Raw genomic sequence first — 27,823 nt, 5'->3', positions numbered from 1 at the left:
ACTATCATGTACGGCTCCCTCCATATGATCTGCAATGTTTGCTTTGAATTGGACCAAATAAAAAAAGCAGGAGTATTTCTTGTAATTCTGAATGAACATAAGAAATGCATAAAAAACAAAAAAACAAAAATAAAACAAACTGTTATGGGCAATTTTATGTGCATCTTTTTTTTTTATTTTTTTTACTGCAGCCAGCAACTGAATTTCAGCTGTGATGATTCAGACAGATTTCTCTCATACATGTTTCCACTGCAGAGGCTGGCATTAGTGAAATGTCAAAATGGTTGTTGTACACAGCTATTTAATTAATTGAGCGCATTACATATGTGGCTTTGAGCAGAAGATTAACTTGTTGCTTCTGCACAGCTGTGGGAAGAATAAGAAAAAAGAATGTAGTGAAGATCTCCATTTCTCTTAATGAAATTCACTTTCTAGACAAAAACACAGAAGCATCAATGGACTTAGAGTAAGTGCTGCTGTATATATGTTTCGTAATGCACACTATCTTGGAAATACCTCGAGCAGGATTCAGACAAAATCAGGCACTATTTGGGAAAATGATTCTAATTATGTATGACTCCCCACTGAAACACCAAAACCATACAAATAGGACTATTATTACTCCATCACCAGGGTCCAAGAAGGCTCTGGAGAAAAAGAAAAACTCAGAGACTGGTGAAAATATGAGATTGATAAAAATATGAGATTATGGGAGAACAAGGGAGAGAGAGAGAGAAAAAAAAATGAGTGTATGATTGGAAGAGAGGAGTGATGGAGCTGGTTGAATCTCATCCATCTTCTCCTCGCTGACTGATATAAGAGTGTGGGCCCCAGGCTGGCCATCAACTGCTATGATGAATGAGATATAAGCAGTAAAAAACATGTAGATTCAAATGACTACTACGCAAGCTGCACACAAAGGTGTTCCACGAATGTGAGGACACGACTTGGAAAAGACTCAATATTGAATGTTTCTGAAAAATAAGGTTCATATCCAGTAAAGTATCCAGTTATTGAGTGTCTAGAGGTCAAATGATTCACTTAAGTTTCGCACAGTGAGCAAGACAACACAAAAAATGTCCTTGTACGTTTGTCATAGTATGAGCAGTATAACATTCACAAATAAGTACTGTGTTATTATCGCCTGCAATTGCCAGCTGAAAGACGAGCTACACAAAATAAACCCAATGCAGACAGGATATTACGTTTAAAAAGGGGCAATCCAGTGATCTACTGTTGTACTGTCAGGAGTGACCTCACAGATTGGGACCACATTCTCTTTTGTAAGATATGATGCATATTTTGTCATTTTTAAAATCTGCAATCCCAAATTAACTTTTTGAAATATTATTTTACTCTTTTTATTCTACATCTGTACCCTTATTTCAATACACAACAGACAAATGGAGCCTTCATGTCCCACAATAATACTGGTAGGAAGAATTATTTGTTCATATCACACAATTCCTTCTTTTTAATTATGATATTTTGCTGTCTGATACCTTAAATTTTTGTCACGTCCATGAAACGCAGCGCAGAAATACATAATGGTACTACAATTTTTACGAACGTGGCATTCTACAGAGAAGCATCGAAGAGGTGAAGGTCAACTTGGTGATGGAGAGACACGGAGAGGGAGAAAGTAAAAGACCAGCAAAGAATTTATCTATTAAATATGGAATTTCAGAGCTGAGCTACAATAACTCTGATCATGAACATTTCACCAGAAATAAAGGGACTTCAAACAATTGTGACAGGACAGCTGGTGTAGTGCTCGGGTCAAGACATGATGTTAGTAACGGTGGAGAGCAGCAGAACCATCCAGGCTCCGAGACGTTTGCTACAACAGAGCTGCGGATCTGAAGACATACGCAAGAAGAAAGTCCCCTACACAACGAGAAAAATAGTACAAAGCTTCTCAAACCTCCATGAGCATGAATTTATTAATGTCTTTAACTGAATCTGATGGATAAAGTTGAATAAAGCATGAATGAAAATCTTGAGACGTGAAGCGAAACTCTAAATTCGAAGACACATCAGGTCAAATCTAGTGGCTCAAGGCTTCATTACCCTATATTCATATAACACTCCCACAAAGCAAATAAACCAATGACTCAGGAGTTGCATTGTGGGGTAATATGTACAGTTATATTGTTAATTTAAATAATGAAGAATGTGTGTTACGTTATCTCCAGTACTGTTCCATCGATTCCTATCTCGGTATTTCACATGGAAACTCTCCATTATGAGTCTGTTGTAAATGCAGTACGAATTAGGTCAAGTGCTCTTCCACAGCAGCGGCAGACATGATGCAGCCGTTTTCACAGGCTGAGCAGTGCTGAGCATTATGAACCTGACCTTCGTGAGCAAAAATCAGCACATTGTCCCGTTAGCAGTCAGCACATTAATCAAAGTAACATAGCGTATATCAAGTCCTTAAATAAGTGGAATAATCTTATTAGCACAATCACTAGATTCTCATCAGTTTCTTTATATTCTACAGTAGAATTTATCTCAATGTTAGCATGTGTGGGTTCTCTATCTATCTATCTATCTATCTATCTATCTATCTATCTATCTATCTATCTATCTATCTATCTATCTATCTATCTATCTATCTATCTATATCTGTCTGTCTCTTATAATTTTATTATTATTTTAATTATTTTATTATTATTATTATTATTATTATTATTATTATTATTGTTGTTGTTGTTGTTACTATTATTGTTATTACTATGTTTGTCACAGGTGATGGTCCAACTTTTCCTGCCAATCACGTGTGTCCTTGTCACTTTTGTGATGTTTGACAAACAACCAACAAACTAGCTGAACAAGTAAGTCTGGTGAAAAGGGAAACAACCCTATGATAAGAAAGGAGAGCCAGTGACTGGAATAAAATACCAGGATTTCTTCTTAGAATAACTTTATCACAGCAGTGACTGACATCCACACCTCCTCTGCTTCACATGTGGCCTCAGGCCATCAAATGCCTTCAAAACTTTATCGGCACACAGACACCGAGCAACCTGCACCAAAAGAGAACTATTTCAATGGAAAAGATGTGAAAAAGAAAGATGGACTCCACATAAACAACTTTGTTCTAATTACTAAGCACCATGCTTAATAATTGGAATACAGTTAAACCAGGGCCCAGATTGAGTTTGGATGGTGGCTTTAAAAGTGTGTTTGTGTAATCTTCATCTGTACCAACCTCCTTGGATTGTCAACATAACAAAGACGTGCATAAAAAAAAAAAAATAAAAAAAAATTATATAAATATATATATAAATATATATATATATATATATATATATATATATATATATATACATACATATGGCTAATGAGTTATTATTTGCAGTAGTGATAGCAGGTTGAACATTTTCAGTCAGGAGCTCGGTTGTATTCATTTCCATCACAGATCGTTATTCCCATCCTGAACCTGCAGAGCTCTGAATACAGAAATCTGAAGTGTGGGAACATCCGCCTGGCTTTCTTCATTCATTTCGTCAGATGGCTGTATAATCACACCCTGCTGTGAGTTACACCTCCAACTGTATGCATATAAGTGTGTGTCTGTGGTGCACTTAGGCCTCAGCAACTGCACTCTAATTACTGACATCAAGTCTAAGTTCCAGGAAGCCAAGTAACCTTGTTAAGTTAAATAATTTGTCTTCATCAGCAAGAGAGAGTCACATGGAACCCCAACAGGGACGGCCTTGACTCAATCAATTACAGCAGCCTAATTTGGTTAGATTAGACCCATGCATCTAAGCACAGGTAGCGTTTAGAAGAACTATCACGGAGCTGGTGACCCACTTAAAGGGGAGTCATCTGGGGTTGTAGATGTACCGCTGCTTTCCTGCTGGATGTTAATGATTTCACAAAAAATAAATAAAATTGTCTCAGTTACTGTTAAAAAGGCCATTTGTTCAATTAGATCAGTAAACACACGAGTTAATTAGCAGCATTATCAGTCACTTCATGTTTCCGCCTAGTTGTTAAATCTTCAGTCTTTCTTCACAGTATAATATTAGTGTCTGCAGTTCCGAATGCTTTTTGCGAATGTGCACAGGATGTGAAGTCAAACTGTAATAATTTCAACAGTTTTCTATCACCTGTCTCTTCATTAATGGTTGATATATTGGTTGTTACTGTTAATGTTTGATGATTAATATGAAATATTGTTTTGAAGAGTACACAGCAGTGACGGAATAACAGAAATCCAGGCTAAAATTTGCAATTTTTGGCACAGATCAATAATGCCATAATTAAGATAATGAACATTTGAGTCAGTAATGGCCACTTTACATTCAGAAAGACCAGCATCAGCAGATGCCTTGAAAACCCTTCTGTCAGCTGAGCATTAAATCCCATAAGACACAAGCCTGCAAAGCTTCCTCCCTTGGGATGTCATTACCAGCTCTTTGAGAAAGGATCCACCGCAAAGGAGGAAGAGAGGAAGAAGGTCTCAAACAAGTTGTAAGGGCTTCACACGGCACTGGAGTTCCACTCAGGTCACATGAGATTTCCTGATAATTCTACAACTAAAGCATGCAAAAATCAAAATTTCTGTATGTATTATTAATAAACATGGATTATTATTATTTTTGCAATGCTCTGATTATTATGCGTAAAGTAAAGATGAAGGCAATCCCTTTCGCTGCCGCAAAAAACAAAAAGACAGAAAAACATTTACGCATGTAATAGAGATATATAAATGTTTGTGTATCCATTCTACTGATGCAATTGAAGGTTTTTTTTGCAGTTTTGGTTTTTATTTTGGAGTATTTGCAAAACTGTATTTCTCTTTGTCAACAAAAGCGAAGTGCGTTACAAAATGTACTGGAATTCTGACTGACACCAATAGGTCTAATAAATCCATAGGCATCGTGTAATTGATTATTTAGTAATCAAACTCCCAATAAACCCAAAACTATGTGACGTTCCTGTCACAAATCTGACTACCAACTGCTTTTTTTTTTTCTTTTCTTTTTCTCTCTCTGCGTTTTTTGAAGGGAAATGCAGTTAAAAGCAGTACAAACAAATTAATTATTTCCTCCTGTTTCCCAACCTTCACAGGGACACAACAGCTGCTGCAGGAAGTCGCTGAGTTCAGCTGACAGTGCGGTATTACAAAAGCAAAAAAAAAAAAAGCACTAATGCTTTTTTTATGCTCTTGGAGAAGTGTCCTTTACAAGTTTGTGTGAAAAAACTGAAATCAAAATTTAATTATTTAAGTTTAACTACATGTCAACAAATAACACAATTCAAAATTAGCAGCCGGCTAAAGGTCATTGCTGTTTTGTATGCAAATATGTATCCATATGTTTATGCAATAAATGAAACTTATGCATTCCAGTAACAACTGGTCCCTAAAATCATCTGATCATGATGACATTCACCACACACAAAAAAAAAAAAAGTCCAGTCATACTGCCTGGTTCCGGTGAATTGCTCAAAAACCTAAATTACTCAGTAGAAAGTAGTGTCAGGGTAGATCTTGTGTCAGAAATATTTTTAAAAAAAATGGTGAGGATCCATGAAACTTTCTATTACAGTTTTCTCAGGGAGGTTAATGGACGAAAAAAAACTGTAATATTTAATATTCAAAATGTGCCATTTAGTGCACATGCGAACAGAATTGAAATGATTTGTAAACTTTTACAAATTCATAACCCCAAATTCCATGACAGAACTATGAGTTTGATTTTGGATAAAGCTCGACTGAATTAAATGACAGATGTGCCTTCGCAGAAATGTGTGCTGCCACTCCTGTGTTTACATGGTGTAGCTAAAGTCACTGTACAAACAATAAATTCCAGGAAATAGAGCCAAAGTTCAAATTTTACTATTTGTTTCTCTTTTTATAGTGTTGCTATTTGGGATTCTGTAAACCTATCATATTCTTGTATCACAAATCCCAATAAACCACACAAATACATTTTAATTGACTGCAGAGTGAATAAACATCTACAAATAAACATCTTGTCTTCAAATGTGGAGAGAGGAACGTGATGGAATGATGCCACAATTTTGAAGAGTTGTTACAAATGTTATGAAGAGGAATAGTTTCCTCAGGTTCCTTTAGTCAGTGGTGGACATCGGAAGTTTTCACGCCGTAATGAATCTAAATAATCATCTTTGTTAACGTGTGTTGGTTCTAGAGGACACCAGTGCAAGAAACAACAGCCTGTCTTTAACCATGTACGTTATGTGGTGGACACATCTTTCAGGTTCTAAGGAGTTGTCATCAGTTGAAGATTTATTCCATGATTAAAAATTTGTAGATGTAGCTTTTACTCTTACTCATGAACTTTAGATCACACAAATATTTAGAGGCCATCTCGACCACCATACTCTAATCCTGCAAATTGTCCTTCTACCTCAATATCCCTGCTCCTCCTGCCCATTCCCTTTTCGGATGTCTCTCTGCTCAGCACTTTGTCATTGATATTCAGCCCCACACGCGTGTACCATGGAAGCCGGCTGTGACATCGCTGTTACACGTCCAGGTGTCGGTGGATCAAGGAACACGAGAAGCATCCCTCCCCATCAATGCCTCTCCACCGCTAAGGTAATTAGACCGATCTCTCACTTGGAGAAGTGAGAATGTGCATCAGTCAGATGATGATAATGCCATTTTTATTCACAGGCCCCACTTTCTTTTGTAATGCTGTGACAACCTTGCAGGTTCAGCCAATCCAAACTTGTGTATAATTAATTTGAAAATCAATTTGCATAATTGAATATTTAAGTTTTTGTAATGTGCTCTCTACCTTTTTGCAGCTGACATCAGCTTGTATTTGCATGCTCATGCTTGTCGGGCCATTGACACATGCCTACGGCAGCAAGTGTTGGTACATGATAGGACTCTGAAAGTGACTCTGTCAGCCACGTGGGCCAAACAGAGGAAGAGGAGACACTTTACCAGTATCACCCCCATAACCAGCTGACCAGACATCATGTCTGTCATCATGTCATCATGTCATCAAGCAGATAGAGGATAGAGATGAACATGAAATAAAAACACCTCTGCAAACAGTATTTAGCAACTTGTTCAGGAAGTTCAATAAGTTACCAATTACCTATTTAATAAAACTAATAATAAGAAAGCCATAAGGTACGTTACTCGCTTTACTATATTACTTCGACCCACCACTCACTCAGAAAAACATACGACCGGTTTAGGGAGTTTGTTTTTCAACTGAATCCAATTTATTGGAACTTTCATAGATCTTAATAAATTCTGCAGGGAGGTGGAAACAATCAGCCAAACTGCATAAATGAAAACCAGCCAGCTCTCAAGCCTGATGGGATATGTATATGTTCATATTTATACACCTGCAAAACAATAAATAAATAGTAGTAATAGACCGACAATAAAGCAAAGCTTCTGCATGTTTGTAATATAAGCAGCAATAAAAAAGTAAGGATCATACAACACAAACATTGTATGACACCAAATTGAAAGCTTATATCATGTCCACCTTTTTGCTTTGTTGTCTCTGCTCCAGCACATTAAAGATGGTTCAAAAGCTCAGAAGCAAAATGAAGATTGTGTCTCATTAACAGAGTCTGCTCCAAAACACTTCATCTAATAAGACAGTCCACCATTGGGCTGGAGGGGACTGCAGTTTGTACTTAAACTTTTTTTTCCAGGGTTTGAGGACTGCTTGAGTCTCAATCTCATATCCCCCTGACCTGAAGTAGTCCATTACTACTTTTTCTGTCAAGTAACTTTCCCCAGGCTCTCGGTCAAATAAAAAAAAAGAAAAAAAAAGTTTTATCGTGGCTTCCTTATGTCATGGACACAAAGACAGGGTCGACTGTGAGAACGTTGTGAAACAGAATGCAGTCACAAGCTGCCTCACCTGTCCTTTCATAACATCTCTCAGCCATTTAGTCTGAATGTTAGATAATGAGAAGCAACTAGTAGAAACTACCTAAACAATGATATCTGAGCTGAGCTGTCATTCCTGATAGGCTGATAACATTGTTGACATCAGGACCATCAGGGTTTTTCAAAAGTTCCATAACAACAGAATAGAATAGAATAGAATAGAATAGAATAGAATAGAATAGAATAGAATAGAATAGAATAGAATAGAATAGAACTGAGTGTACAGTCATGGTGTCTGCACTGGAAGTTCTGTACTGTACTTGTAACCTTCACTGGCATCTGTGAGATTGGTCTTGTTATCAATGTCTTCCTGCAGTTTCTGATCAGACTCTAAAGACATAGATTTGAAAAGACTTGGAAAAATGTGACGAATTATCTGTCATTATCTGAGATTTGAAAAGACTTGGAAAAATGTGACGAATTATCTGTCATTATCTGAGTAGCTACAGTACAAACAGTATAGTGTATATTATGAATAAACATGTTCAATCTCTGTGCAAACAAAATCAAAGATGTGCCTGCTCTGATTTTTTTATGCATCTCTCACGGCAGCCATTAAACATACCTGTTTGTGTGATTGCTCGGTATTCCCTTTCCTGTGTGTTTTTGTCTATAATACATCAAAATAAGTCAACTGCGTAAATAGGAATCAGCTCCTCTATGATACACCTGCAACAAGTCTCTTCAGATCTTCTCTTCTCAACCTCTCCCCACCATCACAATTCTATTTCTGTTGTTCAGCTGCAGTGGAGGCCTCCTCGTCAGCGTTGGTATTTTTTAAAGTCATTTTGACATGACTGTGCTGCTGTAGCCAGATGTTTGAATAGATCAGATGTTGTGTTTTCACTGTTGAAAACCACACCACACACACACACACACACACACACACACACACACACACACACACACACACACACACACACACACACACACACACACGGGAGGAAGCTGGAGAAGCAGCTGGGGCGCAACCAGGTGCGGGAGATCTGGAATGGGATGAGAACCATCACCGGACACAGGAAAGGGCACAGCACTGTGGAGGGGAACAGTGAACGAGCAAATGAACTAAACAGCTTTTTCAATCGGTTCAGCTCCCCCACCACTCGCGGCTCCTCGTCCCAGGCCTCTCCCGGCCCTGCAGACTGCTCTATTGATGCTCCCTCCTCCTGTGCTTCCTCTCCTCCCACCCCTGCCACTTCTCCTTCCATCCCTACCCCTGCCACTTCCACTTCTCCTGAGCCCACTCCAAGAGCTGCGAAGCTCAACGGCCCCACCTCAACCACTGGACTTCCAACCTCGCCACGACTTCCTGCTCCCACCACGATGGAGACCATCATCACTGCAGACCTGGTGACGACAACGCTGAGGAGGCTCCGTCCCTATTAGGCGGCTGGACCGGATAAGATCTCCCCAAGACTCCTCAGAGCCTGTGCTTTGGAACTAGGGGACCCCCTGCAGCGATTGTTCAACCTCAGTCTGCTGCTGGGGAGGGTCCCGTCACTGTGACGGGTACCTCCTGCATTGTCCCTGTACCCAAGAAAAGATGTCCTACTGAGCTCAACGACCACCGACCGGTCGCTCTTACCTCCCAGGTAATGAAGACCCTAGACCGACTGGTCCTGGAGCTCATGTGTCCACAGGTGCAGGGTGCTATGGACCCTCTCCAGTTCACCCATCAGGCCAAGGTTGGGGTTGACGACGCTGTCTTGTGCCCCCTCCACCGTGTGCTCTCCTACCTGGACACCGGGGGCTGTGCCGTCAGGGTGCTCTTCTTTGACTTTTCGAGCGCCTTCAATACCATCCAGCCCCGGCTCCTACAGGACAAACTGACCTCCATGGCTGTGGACCCCTACCTCGTGAGCTGGATCACGGACTACCTAACGGACAGACCCCAGTACGTCCGTATGGGGGACTGTTTTTCTTCTATGGTGACCAGGAGCACGGGGGCGCCACAGGGGACTGTGCTCTCCCCCATTCTCTTCACCCTCTACACATCAGACTTCAAGCACAACTCGGATACATGCCACATACAGAAGTACTCCGATGACACCGCGATAGTGGCATGTATCCGGGAGGGTGATGAGGGGGGGTACAGGGCATTGGTGGCTGACTTCGTGGAGTGGTGCCAACAGAACCAGCTCCAGCTCAACGTGTCCAAGACCAAGTCAGATGGTGCTGGATTTCCGGTGGGCACCTCCCTCTCCACAGCCAGTGATCATGGAGGGCAGTGAGGTGGAGGTGGTAGGAAACTATAAGTACCTGGGACTGCAGCTAGACAGCAGACTGGACTGGTCACTCTACTCGGACTGTGTGTACAAGAAGGGGCAGAGCAGGATGTACTTCCTGAGGAGGCTGGCCTCCTTCAACATCTGTCCTAAGCTCCTTTTCATGTTCTATCAGCCCGTAGTCTCCAGTGTGCTGTCATACACCATTGTGTGTTGGGGTGGTGGGGCCAGGAAAAGAGATATGGACCGTCTGAACAGAGTCATCCGCAGAGCGGGCTCAGTGGTCGGGCTGAGCCTGGACTCTGTGGAGACAGTTCTGGGGAGCAAGACCATGTCTAAATTAAGGGCCATCATGAACACCCCCCCCCCCCGCACACCACCTTCTCCCAGCAGAGAAGCACCTTCAGCGACAGACTGCTGTCACACAGCACCTCCACAGAGAGGCTGAGGTCCTCCTTCGTGCCCCGTGCCATCAGGGGGTACAATGACTCTCTCAGGGGGAGCGGGGGGGAGGGGGCGAGGTCAGCACACGGTTAAATGGATTTAATTTAATTTAATTTTATACTGTTTATATTTTAATTTTATACTGTTTATATTTTAATTTTTTTAGTATATGTTCTGGTAATGCTACATGTGTCTGTTAGTGTATTGTATGTCTTGTGGTATGTTCTGGTTTTTGTTGGCTGAGCAGTGGATATGTGCAATTTCTTCCAGGATTATTAAAGTATCTATCTATCTATCTATCTATCTATCTATCTATCTATCTATCTATCTATCTATCTATCTATCTATCTATCTATCTATCTATCTATCTATCTATCTATCTATCTATCTATCACACACACACACACACACACACACACACACACACACACACACACACACACACACACACACACACATATACTGTATTTATACTGTATGTCATGATGTTTAACGGGTATATTGTGGTTACTGGTGATAGAAGTTGATCACAAACATCTGATTGGAGGTGAGAGACTCCAACCACAGCATCCACACTACAGAGAAACAAAAAAATGACAGTATGGAATTCATTTAGTCTTTTATTTAAGAGGAAATGAATCGAGTTTCTGGTCCTTACATGTGGCTCCAGATTCTTTTATCACCAAGTTTTTCAAACTGCTGTTAATTGCAGAAGAAAAAAAAGTTTAATTAAACTGGCATCACATTGAAAATCATGACAAATGCAGCTGCTGCAATACCTCTCCTTCAAGTACTTCAAAACTACAAATATTTAAACAGAAATTATTTGCAGACTGTGAAACGTAGTAGATAGATAGATCTATCACATCTAATATAATATTAATCACTTCTAATCTAACTAAAAATAAGTACAATATAAAATAAATAAAAAAATAAAAAAATTATAATTAATTAACAATAATAATAAAAATAAATAATGAAAATAAATAATAATAATACTAAATAGTAATAATAATATTAACAACAATAATAATAATGATAATAATAATAATGATAATAATAATATAAATAAATGATAACAAATAAAATCACTTCTAAGTCTAATTCTAATCACTTCTGATCAAAATGTGAGCAAAAAAAAAACCCGTTATAAATCTAAGAATGACCCGTTTAAGATTATATTGAATTTGATTAAGTTCATGACTTCATGCACCCTGATTAGTCACCACTTTCACACAGGTTAGTGTATATCTGCTTTGGTGAATTATACCCAAAAAATATCACTAGTGGGTCCAGGAGCTCCCGAGTCGCTCTTGTCCCACCTCTGCAGCAAAGCAGCACACAAAAGAACTGCAGTGGCCTTGCTGTGAGCTTCACATGCAGTTATACACACCTGCTATCAAACCCAAAACATAAAAGCCATGGCCACAAAGAGGTCTGCTGACTGGTGGTAGGGTCTCCGACTGAGATCTGATTGGCTGCCTGCCTGGCTAGCTGGGCAAACCTGAGGAAATGGTGGATGTCTCCTGAGTACAGCTGCCATCCAAAAGGCTGCTGTTTGTTGTCCTACTTGACACTCATTGCAATTAGGCAGATACATGTGCGCACACGCACACACGCACACACGCACACACACACACACACACACACACACACACACACACACACACACACACACACACACACACACATACACACGATCTGGTCGATCAGGAGAGGAAGAGGAAGAATGAACGAGGCAGGAGCTGAAGTAGAATAATCCCCCCCTGGTGTTCAAGGAGGCTCACAAAATGTCATTTGGATCTTGTTAAGCAACCCAAAGATGATTAAAAGCTTTGAAAGCTCCACTGTAACAAAACTCAGAGCACAATTTACCGAGATGTCATTGCTAAGTATGCCTTCTGATGGAAACACCGCGCCTGGTTCACAATGCTCGTCTCTGCATACCTGACTTCAAAGTCTGAGAACAACAAGACGGCAATGAATCCCTAAATGGAGAAAAAGACACGCCACCGGTTTCACGGCACTAATAGATTCTCACTGTTTCTAGTTTGGAAAAAAATAAAACCGGGAAAAACTCTAGTCTTGTTTTATAAGTGCTACTCATGTGGAAAATAATTCACAGGGGGAAAGAAGAACTCACCTTCTCTGCTCCAAAGTAATTAAATTCATTAAAATCTTTTGGAGTAATTGCTGCTTGTCTATGGCAGACTAAACAATCCATTTAAAGTGGATTTTTGATAACTTGTTATTCCTTAAATCCATCGCTCCCAGCCTTTTCCTGTCTGTTTGTCTTTAATTACAATTTCTCTTTGGAGGTCAATTAAATTTAACTATTCATTAGCAACAAAGCAGATATCTATTAATGGAGGACTTTGTCTTTTTTTAATGTTTTAAGGGGGTAGAGGTAAGGTTAATCCTTCCCTATGCGTTCATCTTGGGAAGAGAGTGGATTTAAGCTGTCTGAGCAGAGGTGGCGAGCAGCACAAACCCTCTTTACCAGCCTCTGTTCTGTGTTTGGCCAAGGCTGAATGGCTGCCAAACAGTCAGAGACAGAGCGGGGATGAATCAGCGCTGACAAGCTGAAGCCCGCTTCATGTTCATCGGCTGACAGCTCAGGTGCTCAGAGAGATGGAGACACAACAGATTACATTACGGCCACTGCAAAAAAGAGGAAGACAGGGGTGGATCAGAGAGACAGAAAGAGCCAGAAATGGATTTTCAGATCTGGAACTGGAGGATTGAGAAATTTCGTTTTGGGTGAAAATGAAAATGTGTGGTTCTTAGATCTGAGCAGATGGGAATAGCACAGCATCATTTAGATGTATACTTCATGTGTGTGAGCAGGGTGTGATTTGTCAAAAAGAAAAAAAAAATCGATCACTTAAAAATAAGCAATCGCCAGGGCTAATCCTTTTATGGTTAATGGTCGGCCCCATTAGACTAAACAGTGGAACATTCCAATTAAATACAAGGTAATAAAGACATGAAACATTTAATTTTGTGTTGGCCACAATGTGGAGGATGACGATGATGAAGATGGACTAGTTAGGCTTTAGGACCATGGATAAGGGCTGTGTCATCTGCGGTGTTTGTGTCCTTCTTTTCTCCACACCTCTCTGAATTCCTGAGCAGGAAACGGACCCACAAAGCATTTCTGTTCATGGAGACGTTCACCAACATGGAGACTGAAGACAATTCAAGTCAGGTTGAAAGGTAGAGTAAGTAATGTAGGAAAACGTGGGTAAACTGTCACAACCTACCTGTTATTTCATTTTTTTTAAAATTATTGATTGGAATGTCCCCTGGAGGAACTAAATGATGGAGGAACAAATGATGCCAGATTAGGTTTCTGCCTCAAGGATTAATTAATGCCAAAGCTGAACGCTGAAATTTGAATGTTTTGCTATTTGATGTTAATTATTGGTTGAGATAATTGAGAAACTTCTTCTTCTCCTTTGGGCTTTTCCCTTCAGGGGTCACCACAGCGAACCAATTGCCTCCATCTAACCCTGTCTTCTGCATCCTCTTCTCTCACACCAACTACCTTCATGTCCTCTTTCACTACATCCATAAACCTCCTCTTTGGTCTTCCTCTAGGCCTCCTGCCTGGCAGTTCAAAACTCAGCATCCTTCTACCAATATATTCACTATCTCTCCTCTGGACATGTCCAAACCATCTCAGTCTGGCCTCTCTGACTTTATCTCCAAAACCTCTAACATGTGCTGTCCCTCTGATGTACTCATTCCTGATCCTATCCTTCCTGGTCACTCCCAGAGAGAACCTCAGCATCTTCATCTCTGCTACCTCCAGCTCTGTCTCCTGTCTTTTCCTCAGTGACACTGTCTCTAGACCAAACAACATCGCTGGTCTCACCACAGTTTTGTACACCTTTCCTTTCATTTTAGCTGAAACTCTTCTATCACACATCACACCTGACACTTTCCTCCACCCGTTCCATCCTGCCTGTACACGCTTCTTCACCTCTTTTCCACACTCTCCATTGCTCTGGACTGTTGACCCTAAGTACTTAAAATCCTCCACCTTCTTGATCTCTTCTCCCTGTAACCTCACTCTTCCACTTGGGTCCCTCTCATTCACACACATGTACTCTGTCTTACTGCGGTTAACCTTCATTCCTCTCCTTTCCAGGACAAACCTCCACCTCTCTAGCTTCTCCTCCACCTGTTCCCTGCTCTCACTGCAGATCACAATGTCATCTGCAAACATCATAGTCCATGGAGATTCCTGTCTAACCTTGTCTGTCAGCCTGTCCATCACCATAGCAACAAGAAAGGGCTCAGAGCTGATCCCTGATGCAGTCCCACCTCCACCTTGAACTCCTCTCTGTCACACCTACAGCACACCTCACCACTGTCTTACGGTCCTCATACATGTCCTGCACCGCTCTAACATACTTCTCTGCCACTCCAGACTTCCTCATACAATACCACAGTTCCTCTCTGGACACCCTGTCATCAGCTTTCTCCAGATCTACAAAAACACAATGCAGCTCCGTTTGGCCATCTCTGTACTTCTCTATAAACATCCTCAAAGCAAATACTGCATCTGTAGTACTCTTTTTTGGTATGAAACCATACTGCTGCTCACCAATGCTCACTTCTGCCCTTAGTCTAGCTTCCACTACTCTTTCCCATAATTTAATTGTATGGCTCATCAGCTTTATTCCTCTGTAGTTGCCACAACTCTGCACATCTCCCTTGTTCTTAAAAATGGGCACCAGCACAATTATCCTCCATTCCTCAGGCATCTTCTCACTATCTAGGATCCTGTTGAACAGCCCAGTCAGAAACTCTACTGCCACCTCTCCTAGACACTTCCAAACCTCTACAGGTATATCATCAGGACCGACTGCCTTTCCGCTCTTCATCCTCTTCAATGCCCTCCTCACTTCATCCTGACTAATCTTTTCTACATCCTGGTCCACAACAGTCACCTCTTCCAGTCTTTGTTCTCTCTCATTTTCCACGTTCATCAACTCTTCAAAGTACTCTTTCCATCTTCCCATCACACTACTGGCACCTGTCAATAGACTTCTATCCCTATCCTTAATCACCCTAACCTGCTGCACGTCCTTCCCATCTCTGTCTCTCTGTCTTGCCAAACTGTATAGATCAGTCTCTCCCTCTTTACTGTCCAACCTAGCATACAAGTCATCATAAGCTTCTTGTTTGGCCTTTGCTACCTCTACCTTCACCTTACGCTGCATCTCCCTGTACTCATTTCTACTCTCCTCAGTCCTCTCAGTGTCCCACTTGTTCTTAGCTAACCTCTTTCTCTGTATACACTCCTGTACCTCCTCGTGTTCTACCACCAAGTCTCCTTATCTACTTTCCTTCCAGATGACACACCAAGTACTCTCCTACCTGTCTCCCTGATCACATTAGCTGTAGTTGTCCAGTCATCTGGAAGCACCTCCTGACCACCCAGAGCCTGTCTTAACTCCTTCCTAAAAGTCATGCAACACTCTTCCCTTTTCAGCTTCCACCATTTCGTCCTCTGCTCTGTCTTTGTCATCTTCATCTTCCACACCACCAGAGTCATCCTACACACCACCATCCTATGCTGTTTGGCTAAACTCTCACCTACCACTACTTTGCAGTCACTGATCTCCTTCAGATTACACCGTCTACACAAGATGTAGTCTACCTGTGTGCTCCTACCTCCACTCTTATAGGTCACCCTATGCTCCTGCCTCTTCTTGAAGAAAGTATTAACTATAGCCATTTACATCCTGTTTGCAAAGTCAATCACCATCTGTCCTGCATTCCTCTCCTGGATACCAAACCTGCCCATCACCTCCTCATCACCTCTGTTTCCTGCACCAACATGTGCATTGAAGTCTGCACCAATGACAACTCTCTCACTTCTAGGTATGCTCTGCATCACTTCATCAAGTCCAACCAGAATTTCTCCTTCTCCTCCAGCTCACATCCTACCTGTTGTGTATACCCACTAACAACACTAAAAGCTTTACACAGCAATAGTAAACACTACTACAGAGGTAATAGTACACAATACATTCAGTATATTAAGGAGTTAAATTGGAATTTGGATATTTGAAAAAAAAAAAGTAATGTGTTAAATAATAAGGGACAGACTTTCAAAAATTCAGGATTGCAGCACGATTACAGTAAGTGTATCATGGGAAACCATATGTTACCTCATGATTTTTGCACTACGAAAACAAATTAAGACAAATGCTTTTGGAATATTTCAATGATGAGGAGTAATTGTAATTGTGACTATAATTACCCTTCACAGAGACGGAAGTCAATTCATCCATAACTGTGCAAAAACAAATTTGTCCCAACTAGTTGATGTAGTGGTGTCAGAAGGGGATCACTGATGTGTGAAGTGCTCCTAATAACATTAAACTGCAAACGATGGAGTTGAATAATTCTCCACAGTCTCCACAGAATTCCCCTAAAAATATACAGAAGCATATGTCCTGAAACATTGCTAAGGTAAAACCAAATGTTGTCTATTAAATGTGAATTGATACTGGTGAGGGTTGTGCTCTTTGTAGACGCCCCCAGAACAATCGACAGCCGACTGCACATAGAGACCAATATTATGCAGCTCAGAGGACATCTTGGTTTAATAAAAATGACACTACAGCTGATTGTCTACCTTTCTAAAGTCCAAAAGAGACATTGTGTTGTTATGATCGCATTATGACAAGTTCCACAAATTAGTTATTGATCCCGGATGTTCAAATCTATGAATATCTGCTCAGCTTGCCAAGAAATGAAGCACAGAGGATTTAACAGGTTTTATTTTTACAATCAGTGAAAGATTAAAATCAAATGAAACTAAAAGTCCTAAAACGACAGCTGACCATAAAACGGCACATAATCAGAGAAGGTATTCTAAGACACTAAATGTTAAAAGGAGGGTAGGCTGAGTTTTTATATATATATATATATATATATATATATATATATATATATATATATATTTCTTTTTTTGTAGCTTTAGATTTCAATCCACTTTTTTGACATTGCAATATAACTACATGACAAAAAGCATGTGCAGTAAAAATTAAAAGTATGCTAAATAAATTCTTTGTATTTCGAATGTTTTAATTTATCTGCATCTTTCTAAAAATTCTATTATTGTGTGTGTGCGTGCGTGGTTGCACGCGTGTACGTGTGTGTGTTCCAGGATTGTACATATATGTTTAAATGCAGAACCGAATGACTAATCGTGAGTCCTACTGTCTTTGTGATGGATGGCCTCTCACACAATGATGGTAGCTGCTCTCAAAGTAGAGCCCTTGGGGGAGCAGCAGGGGAGCCCTTGTTGAATTGTCCAATAATTTCTACTCGAAGTGAAAATTGTGGTGAGAAAATATATGAGGGCCTATTATATTCAACGGTTTCCACACCAATAATATTTTTCTGTAGATGTAATGCATGTAGGTTCAAAACGACTCGTCTGATAAGATCAGATCTGACACAGGACTGAGGAACAGCTATTTTTGTTCTGGATCTGTGGGATACTGGAGCAGTGTACCATAGGTGGTAAATTGCAGCGCTTCCTATATGCTTCATCATTGCCAAAGGCTAAACCTGTACTCACTGCTGGCATGTAAGCCTAAACTAATCATAACATTAATCTCACCGCACAACTGTGCACTTTTGAAAGCAGCCCATCTGTGAAGGCTTGCAATTAGCTGCTGTCATATGGTACAGGATGGAGCAGAATCCTGATACACACTGTCCTTGGTAATCCAACATATAGGGGAAATAAACAATATGCTTGTTTAATCCACTGTAAGACTACAAGATTGCATCTGCAAAGCTCCTAACATAATGTAAAAGCTTATTTTAAACCACAATACAATTGTGTATTAACTGTATTTTTATCTGCAGTAAGGGTTCCTTGGAAAAAATGGCTCATTATCAAATGTCTTCCATCACAGTGATCAATCAGGACGTCACATCTTATCAAACTACAACAAAACAACAATTAACACCAAACCAATCAGCACAACAGCACTGAAGCGTGTCCGTGAGGCTAACAGGGAACGGCGTGTCGGTGTGTCTTTACCTTGTGTCCACCCGTGTTCAGCTTTATGGGCGTAAGGAAAGGGTCAAAGATCATGTGGCTGGTCTCGATGTTGACTGGCGACTGCCTCTTCCCCACCGAACACAGGTTCCAGGCCGAGTTTACCAACCCCCAGAAGGACGGCACTGCAACACAAAAAAGAGGGACGTGTGTTCAAAAAGTGCAAACATATGCACTGACGAGACAGGAGGGCGCTCCTGAGAGGTCGCGTGATTTCGTATTTTCTTTTATTATTTTCTTTTTTTTATTCAGACCACCCAGACTCACAGTGAGAGAAATATAATTAGTAGGAATGAAATGATGAGTGCTTTTTATGTTCTGTAGCAATACCGACTGCAGATGGTAAAGTCAGTGTTTGTAATGATTCACAGCATTATTTACTCCTCTTGTATTATCACTGTGCAGTTATATGCATAAATGAACTAAGTTTTGGAGTAAAATTACATTTACATGGCATGTTAAGTGAATTTAATATTATGCCTCATCCATTCTGCTGTGTTTTGCTGTTATTTTAATGTGGTCGTTGCTTATTTATCCCATAGTTGTTGTTTTTTTCTCTTCATCATGGATAGCCATTGCACACCAAATAATAAAAATTGCAAACATTGTGCTGGGTTAAGGAAACCTTGAGATAACTTTTTTTTTTAATTAGACGAAACACAGTGTGTGTCCATGTTTAGATTTCTATTAATGCTTTTCCCAATGTTAATTTATGGAAGCTGTGAGTCAGTACTGTTATTTTTCATTTTTCAATGGATTCATTTGCATTTCTTCCTGTCATTCTGCATCACAAATGGTTAAAAAAAAAAAAAAAGTCTCTTAAATAGGCTGCTGCAGATGTCTGACTCATTTGTGGTTCCTGTTTTTTAAAAACTGGCTCAACAAAATAGGTAAAGAAACAGTCTTGCTTGAATTCATCACCTTCAATTCCAAAAACATACGGAGACAGCTGCATTATCCACATTTAATTAGATTATGAGAGACCGTTTCATGTTCAATAGAAAAAAAAAAGTATTTCTAAGACAAGTTTGTAGAACAAACAAACATGAGCATCATTAACCTCACATCCTTCTCTACTTGTATTGTGCTACATGGGAACCCATTTAAGGCATTAAATAATTCAGGATTTTCTTTTCCCACCACATTCAGTATGTAACTTTCGGTTCCATAGGAACATTTGGTCAGTTATTATTGATAGCTTCCAATCATTCAGCATCTATCTTTAGGAGCTTTATCGCACTACAAGCCATTTAATTTTGAACACCATAAGCCACCTTAGACACAAATCATTTATTTTGAAGGTACAGTGGAAGTAACTGTTTGTCTCACACGACAGCAGGCAATGGCAATGTGAGGATCATGATGATGGGAGAAGAATCTGCTGCGATCTTTTTTTTTTTTGTGGCTATTTGGTAAAAACCAAAGGGTTATTGTAGCAGGAGAGGAGTGGAATCATCCAGTAATGATATCAGATATATAGTATAAGACTGAGAGGACTGGAATGAGAAAATGTCAGTGTTGTGGGCGTGATAGGAATCTCAGCCAGTCAGTTTATTATATAAGACTTGGCCACTGGGAACAAAATTCAATTTTTTTTTTCAACAGGGTAGGAAGCAGAAGCTTATCACAGTTGACAAAAGCAAGAGGCACATTTTTTGCTGAGGCCTAAAGTAGTATTTTCCAAATAGGAACATTATTACCCAGAGATGAATCGCAGGAAATGTGCTATGCAAATTCTACTGGGATTTTCCAGCAAACTACGAGATAACTGGACAATATGCAAATTGACAATGAATCAAAGGAAGGCAGACATGACGTGATGGGCATTTTCTGTGAGACAACATGTCAAAAGACTTTCAGCAACAAAGACGTGATCTATAGGGACACCACTGATGAGATGACATGAATTTAGTGTTAACTGGGATAACTGCATTAAGTGCTCAATTACATACAAGGCTGTGAAGCCTTGTTTATATATATATATATATATATATATATATATATATATATATATATATATATATATATATATATATATATATATATATATATATATATATAATTATTATTATTATTAAGTAAGGTATATATATTTACCTTACGATAAAAAAATTCACCAAGATAATCACTGAAGAACCTTAGTTTACAAACATGAGTAATGGCGCACTGTCACTAATCTAGGCTAAAACACAAGAAAAAGAGCTTTGCTATTTGTCAAATTATACTGAGTGAAACCCCATCCTTATTTTAATCTAAACCTTGAATGTTCGTCATTTATGAAAAGACATTAATTTGGTGGTGATGTTGGCAGCATGGGACAAGTTCTCTAACAGCCGACTCTCTTTGCTTGGTTCATTTGTACTGCAGTGTAGTGAACTGTGGAAGGTTGACCCCTCTGGCTGTGATGCTCAGGAAGGCCCAGACTATTCAACTGTAATGCTTGACCGAGATGCAGAATGGTCTCTGGTGGCTTTTGAGCACTGTGTGTAACACAGCAGTGGCAGCTACTGCTAAAGCAGATTCATAGTGTGAAAAAGGAAGGTTTCTATAGGGACCTTAGGAATTTGCTGCAGGACTAGTAAGAAGACATTCCTTCTGTATCTAAACAGATGAAGATTATCCAACAGGAATCCACACATCTACTGTATATTTATCTCTATTTGTATATCATTCTGTATTTGCAAATTTCCTATTGATGGACAGCAGAAGGTTCAGAGCCAAGGTAGTTGATCGATCTGACACACCAGGATGACAGACCAGCTGCTGTATCTCAATTTGCATAATCAAAACAGGTCATTGGGACAGAATCTGAATCTAAGTCTAGAAATCTAGTCACTGAATTAACTGTTTGTACTTATTTTTGTTTCCAAGTGTATTATAGTGAACTGTTTGGCAAAAATGGGAGGACATTTTTTGATCCATCTGTCATGTTGAGAACTCAGTAGCTATAGAAGGTTTGGTAAAGTAACAAACATGATTGTTACATCAGGGTGAAGTGACCCAACACCTAATGTACAGTTCAAACCCTATCGGCCTGAAAAAGGGCAAAACTAGACCTGAATGAAGAGGCTGGATATGTGTTAACTCATTGGGGGGGTGGGGGGACCTCATCTGGTGCAACATCCATCATGAAAATGAAAGAAAATCTATGGGCAGAATGCGAATGGGAATGTGTGACAATCGATCTATTAAAGCCTGGGCCCCCTTGTCGTAAATGTGCACATAATTATTAGCCGTTGATAGATTCCTGCACGTAACTACAGCGACAAGGGACATCAGTCACCATCGGCAGAAACACAAGCAGTTCTGTCAATAATCCGCACAGCCTCTTATGGCTCTGATACTCCAATATTTCACCGGTGCTGCTCTCCAGCGTTATGGTCACTTTCATTTCTTATTTGCAAGCTATAAAAAAGGACGGGGATGTATGGTCTGGCCTTTTATAGACGTTGTATAGAGTTTATGTGAAAAGGGCAAGTCAGCACTGGAGACCACTGCTTCATCTGTGCTGTAACTGATACTAATATTAAAAGACCCCGAACAACAACAACAACAACAACAACAACTTTATTAAAAGTAGGTGTGTAGAAAAATTATTAAAGCAATGATCACAATCTTTCTTCCGAGCTTGTTCCAGTGTAAAATATTCTCTCGCTTATCCACGTTTCAAGATGCACGGCTTCACTACATCGCAAACTTTTAGTAGGTAGTTGCGAGTCTATATGAGTTTGGGGTGTTTTAATATCAGTATGGGTAGGGTTCATAAACGTTTCAATTACCGTAAATAATAAATTAAATAGTTTTTCGCTATATCTCGGTATTTTGTTTTTCGCGGGTGGTCCTGGAACGCATTAACCGAGAGTGATGAGGGATCACTGTTATACGTCTCATTGTTATCTCACTCATTCACTGTGAGTTTGGAAGTTTGGAAACATTTTCTTTGTGTATGCATTAAATAATGTTAATATGGTTAAAAGACGTATTGTAAAAAAAAAAAAAAGATGTTATTATTTATGTATGTTATAAATCTAGTGATTTAAAGGGAAAAATCCTAATCATATAAATTGACTAAGAGACAAAAATAAGTGTTTTTGACTAATAAATGGTGATTGGATCAAAAACAACAAATCCAACACGTCCCTGAAGGATCATGTGACGGTACTGTGATGTATAGGCCTGAGATACACACACACACGCACGCACGCACGCACGCACGCACGCACGCACACACACACACACACACACACACACTCAGCTGCAGCAGAGACAGTTATGTGACCTGGTCACTACATTTTCATCTATAGTCCTCCACCATCTGTCTGACAGACAGACAGACAGACATCTCACACACTCTGAGGCAGTCATGACGTATGATTGAAAGGTGTTGCTGATGGAAACATGTTGACACCACCTCCAGTTATTTATTTGTTTTCTTTGGAAGTCATTGTAGGAAGCTTAGAAATAAACCCAGACAATTAATTTTTTGTGGACTTTGCCACAAAGTTGAATACAATTTATAAGTTCCCAATCAGCAGCTACTCCTCCCTCCAGAAACACATTTGGGTAAAAAGCCAAGAATTTACATCCATGATAGAATTAGGAATCTGATATGTTTGACACACAAAAATAACCTTGCTGCAGTTATGAACTTGGTCCTCAGTGTGGGTGTGTGAGGCCATGTTTTTAGACTAATTATGTTGCCTTGGCTGGGTGGGAAATGCATGCTGGGTCGCCCCACTGGGCTTATTACAGTTCAGAGTTGTGGTGAAGGTGGGAACTAAGGTTTGAGGAGACGTTCGCTGGACAATTAATCCCCACATTAATTACCTCCATGGCCAAGCATCTCATAGTTGTGGTTATTAAGCTGAAGCCTAGAGAGACATCGTTTCTCATTATAGAGAGAAGCTGGAAGAATACTAACATCAAAATATGATGTGAACATATGCAGAGCCATGGAAATATATGAATACATCAGAATGCTGAAGATACAAAATCAAAAGGAAAGTGGTAATTTAAATGAGATATAGATATGCATGTACGAACATACAATGACAAGTGTTGCTGGCTGCAGAGCTTTGCATTTCATTAGAGGAGCTCAGTCACAGAGGACGCCTTAATAAAATGTTTTTAATCCATCAGCTGGATATGGATGAAAAGTCAGTTATGATATAGGAAGCATGAGCACACACACACACACACACACACACACACACACACACACACACACAAACACACATTTCTTTCTCTGTTGCCCCCCCCCCACTCCACCCCACCTTTAACCGAACTGGAAGCATCCTGCACATCAGGCCCTTGGACGTGCATCAAGAGAAGTTTATAAAGCTTCTTCCACTTTTGTAACTGCTGATGCAAAGCTGGGTTGCAAAATTCTGCCGGCACATAGAAGGAAAACTTAACAGCTTGAGGATAAATGCTTACATAAGCAGGTATAGAAACAAACAACTTAATGATAATGAATGTCTAAGAGCAACATTATAGGAGCTGTCAGTGTCAGCGCTCGCTCTCTATTTGAAGCACTTCAGCCGACTGAAGGCTCCGTCTTGTTTCCTCACAAGAGGACATTTGAACAAACCGTTTGGGGCATCTGTTAACATTCATACAAGCGTTATACAAAAGCTTTGGGCAGGGATCAGGTGCAGCACATTTATGAGGAGTAGTTATCCTTTTGTGGGGATCAAGGAACTTTTAAGACTGTAAAAAAGGGGAGTTCTGTTTGCATTAAAAGAAAAAGAGTTAAAACTTGTCTACATGTCGTAGACTTATGCAGTCTTTGGTTTATATGAAAAGTATTTGAAAGCTAAAATGCTTGAAATTGTGGATGAACAGGATAGCAGAGACAGTGTCAGTGGTAGAAGATTTAGACCAATTTAACAGAAACGAACAGGAGCAGTTATAAGTAACTCAAAGAGAAGGTGGCACATGTTTGATTGTATTTCTCAAGCTAAAGTAGAAGAAACATTGAGTTCATAATGATTCATAATGGCATTGCCAATAATTAGCAATGCCAGTATTAGGCTGGTATTAAAGGTAGCACAAAAAGGTGCCTGAATGTGTCACAACATATAGTACATGGGTTCATCTAAATGTTGAAATTTGAGAGAATGTTGACTTACACTGCTCTATAGTTTTATATGAAAAGATGAGCAGAAGTTGACATTATACATTTAAATACTATTACTCTATTATAAAAGAAGAGGGAACAATGAAAAAAAAAAAAACAGCAAGTGAAACCTCAGATGGTACAAAAATGTAGAAAGCATATGTTGTTGAAAGCCACGGCACTGTTGAATATCAGTTATGCTGTTTCAATGTGCTACTGCGAATTCAGTGCTGCTCCAATAACAAATCACATTGTTTTATCGAGGTTTCTCTACGTTCCACTGATTTTCAGCATTTTGTCGACAGTAAGGCCCACCAAAGTGAATATTGTGTTCATAATGAAATATTCCTAATGTGGTTTGTTACATTTCCCATATTTCATGCTAACTAAATTAAATTATCAACAAAAATTGATTTTTTTGCTCTCCCTGCAAACAATCAAAATATTTTTTATTGCTGAGTGCATCCATACAATAAGGAGCATTACCTCTGCTAAGGAGATTGGGCTTGTACCTGTGTTTGTTGATTGGTTTGTCCTTTGTGCCATTCTAGAATACAATCTTGTGAACCCCAAGTAGGAATATTTCATTTTAAAAGTCAGTATAGTCTATTTGAATGCTTGCCTAAAGGACCCTGCACTGCATAATTAGGTATTATATACACTGGAAGTGTACAAGCTGCATATGTTTACAAGAGTGAGGTTAACTGCAGGAATGGATTTGATAGAATTGACTGGATGTGATTATCAGTTTGTGTCACGAGAAATACGGTAACCCGAAGGTAAACACAGAGGGAAGTACAAAAGCACAAACTGGGAAATTTAAACTTCTGGGGAAAACTAAGGTAGACAATAATAAAAAACAAACAAACAAACAAAAACAAAGTGAAAAACATCAGGAGGTAGAGATAACTGTTAAAGCACTTTGAAATGTCTGCTGATGTGATTATGCGCTATAAAAATAAAGGTTGATTGATTGATTAATTGATGCATTAAACCACTTATTTCATAATGTCTCCTGAACGTTTTAATAAAATGCCATTATTTTATGTTTTGTTTTTTTTAACAACACCAATACATAATGCAATGGAACTTCATTGCAAGGTCAATGTGATATATAAAAAACTCATGAACATAAACACATAAAAAGTATTAATAAAACAGATCAATGGGTAAAATAACTAAAAATGAGGTTACAAATATTTCCATAGCATTTATACTTCAAATAGATAAAAAAAGAATTATATTTCTGAAAGTGACACAACACAAACAGTGTTTAAGAACCTGCATTAAACGTCATAACACAAAGTCATCATTAACTAAACCAGCTTCTCCAGGATCATCTTCAACAACAATGTGGAAAATGATCTTTTTCTCATTTTTATTACAGTGAAAGAGAATTCTGGTCCTGTGATGATCTGGTGTCTCATCTGGGGTGTACCCTGTCTCACAGCTGGGAATGCCTCTGGCAGAACCCCTGACCTGCAACTTTACGTAAGCGACCAAAGAAAAGAAAATTATGGTCGTCTCATCTTCGAGCAGATGAATGAATGAAAGAGAATTTGGGCGTCGACCTTAATCCGAATTCTCATCGTCCTTCAAGCACTTCCTGTCACCGAGCAGCTACTAGTGTTTTTCAATGAAGGCGGCTATTTCTCATTCATCTTGTGTTTTCTTAGTTGCTGGCTAATGTACATCAGCATATCCACAAAAATGATCTAGGTACACTAGATCATTTTACAGCTAGATAAAGTAATAATTGAATCAAGTTATAGTTTGGTGTTGAGGAAAATCAAAACGTTCATACTTTAAGTTTCAAGCCAATTTCTCAACTGTCTGTCCCGCCTTTGAAAAACAGTCTCTCAGCTGGAACTGAGATTGCAAATGTTACAAAACTTTTTTTTTTTTTTTTTGCCACTTTACAGAGCAATGGAAACGCTTCCTCATTACTTTGTTTGCAAGAGCAAAGGGTCCTCATTGAGACGGCTTTTTCCTCCATGAATCTGTGCTTCTCAATGTACGAGTACAATGTATAAGTGTTTGCCTCTACTGGTCTGTGTCGGAGAAACTGTAGCTGACATTTTATTTCTTTAGGCTCGTCAAATGCTTTAGTGCATTGTGGAAGATCTTAACAATCGCACCACATTTCTCCAGAATGGAGTCTGGCCAGATTTGTGCCAGCTTTAATGGCATCTTTAGCGACTTTGTTGAGGGTGGCGCTGGCTCCAGTCCCTTGAAGAAAGTCAATGAGAACACTGTGACTAAAAGATTAATAAGCAGTGGCAAGAAGCTCGCAGCTCAATGACTTTGTACTGGCTTTATATTTGCACCTTTGCTTCGTTGTTGATTCTGAATGATACTGTCCTTAGAGTGACTGTCATCGATGACAAATCCACGCCATTGACAAATCACTGAATGGTGAGTGTCTCACACAGTGAACAATCCTAGGCCTGGAGTTCAAAGGGTTGGTGAAGACACAGTTTCTGAATGGACACTGAGAAGCCACAGACACAGACAGCACACACCCTGAATGATAACGAGGGTTTAAAAGTATGACCATTGCCTGAGAGGCACTGTCTGAAGCTAATGAATCCATTTCCATCTTTTACCAAACACCCTCTCACTCATAAGCTCTGAATTGGAAAAAAAAAAAAAGGCCCTCATAAAAAAGGATAGATTTACCACCGCTAATCTCATGACTTAGCGCCTGATAAGGTCCAGTAATAGAAATCTTTGTGTCTTCTTTCATGTCCCCCAAAAATGGGATTCAATGCCATCATACAATGAGAGTCCATATTATTTTTTCCTACAGGCTCATTTCAGAGGGGAAATATTAATAATGGCTCTTTTCTGACTGTCTTCCACTGTGTGGGTTGTTCCAGGCACAATGGCGTTGGAGTGACAGCATCAATGCCGATCTCCTCTCGCTTTATTCCCCACACACAAACACACATACGCACAGTTCCTGCTAATGAATGATGGGAGTAATAGAGCTAAGAGCGTGGACTCGGCTCACTCTTCTCTCCCACTGATGATAT

The 27,823-nt window shown here is 39.6% G+C and overlaps 1 protein-coding gene across 1 annotated transcript in view; it reads right to left on the bottom strand.

Annotated features, from left to right (window-relative positions):
- Positions 1–27,823, bottom strand: part of ca10a (carbonic anhydrase Xa) — a 215,545-nt gene that overhangs the window by 108,114 nt on the left and 79,608 nt on the right. Inside the window, exon 3 of the mRNA XM_068305885.1 lies at positions 18,653–18,795. Coding sequence (XP_068161986.1) covers positions 18,653–18,795 — 143 coding nt within the window. The remainder of the gene's footprint in view (positions 1–18,652; positions 18,796–27,823) is intronic.

This window comes from Antennarius striatus, chromosome 21, assembly GCF_040054535.1.
Source record: "Antennarius striatus isolate MH-2024 chromosome 21, ASM4005453v1, whole genome shotgun sequence".
Taxonomy (NCBI): domain Eukaryota; kingdom Metazoa; phylum Chordata; class Actinopteri; order Lophiiformes; family Antennariidae; genus Antennarius; species Antennarius striatus.
The sequence above is the reverse complement of the archived record's forward strand: the minus strand, read 5'-3'. Positions and strand labels throughout refer to the sequence as shown.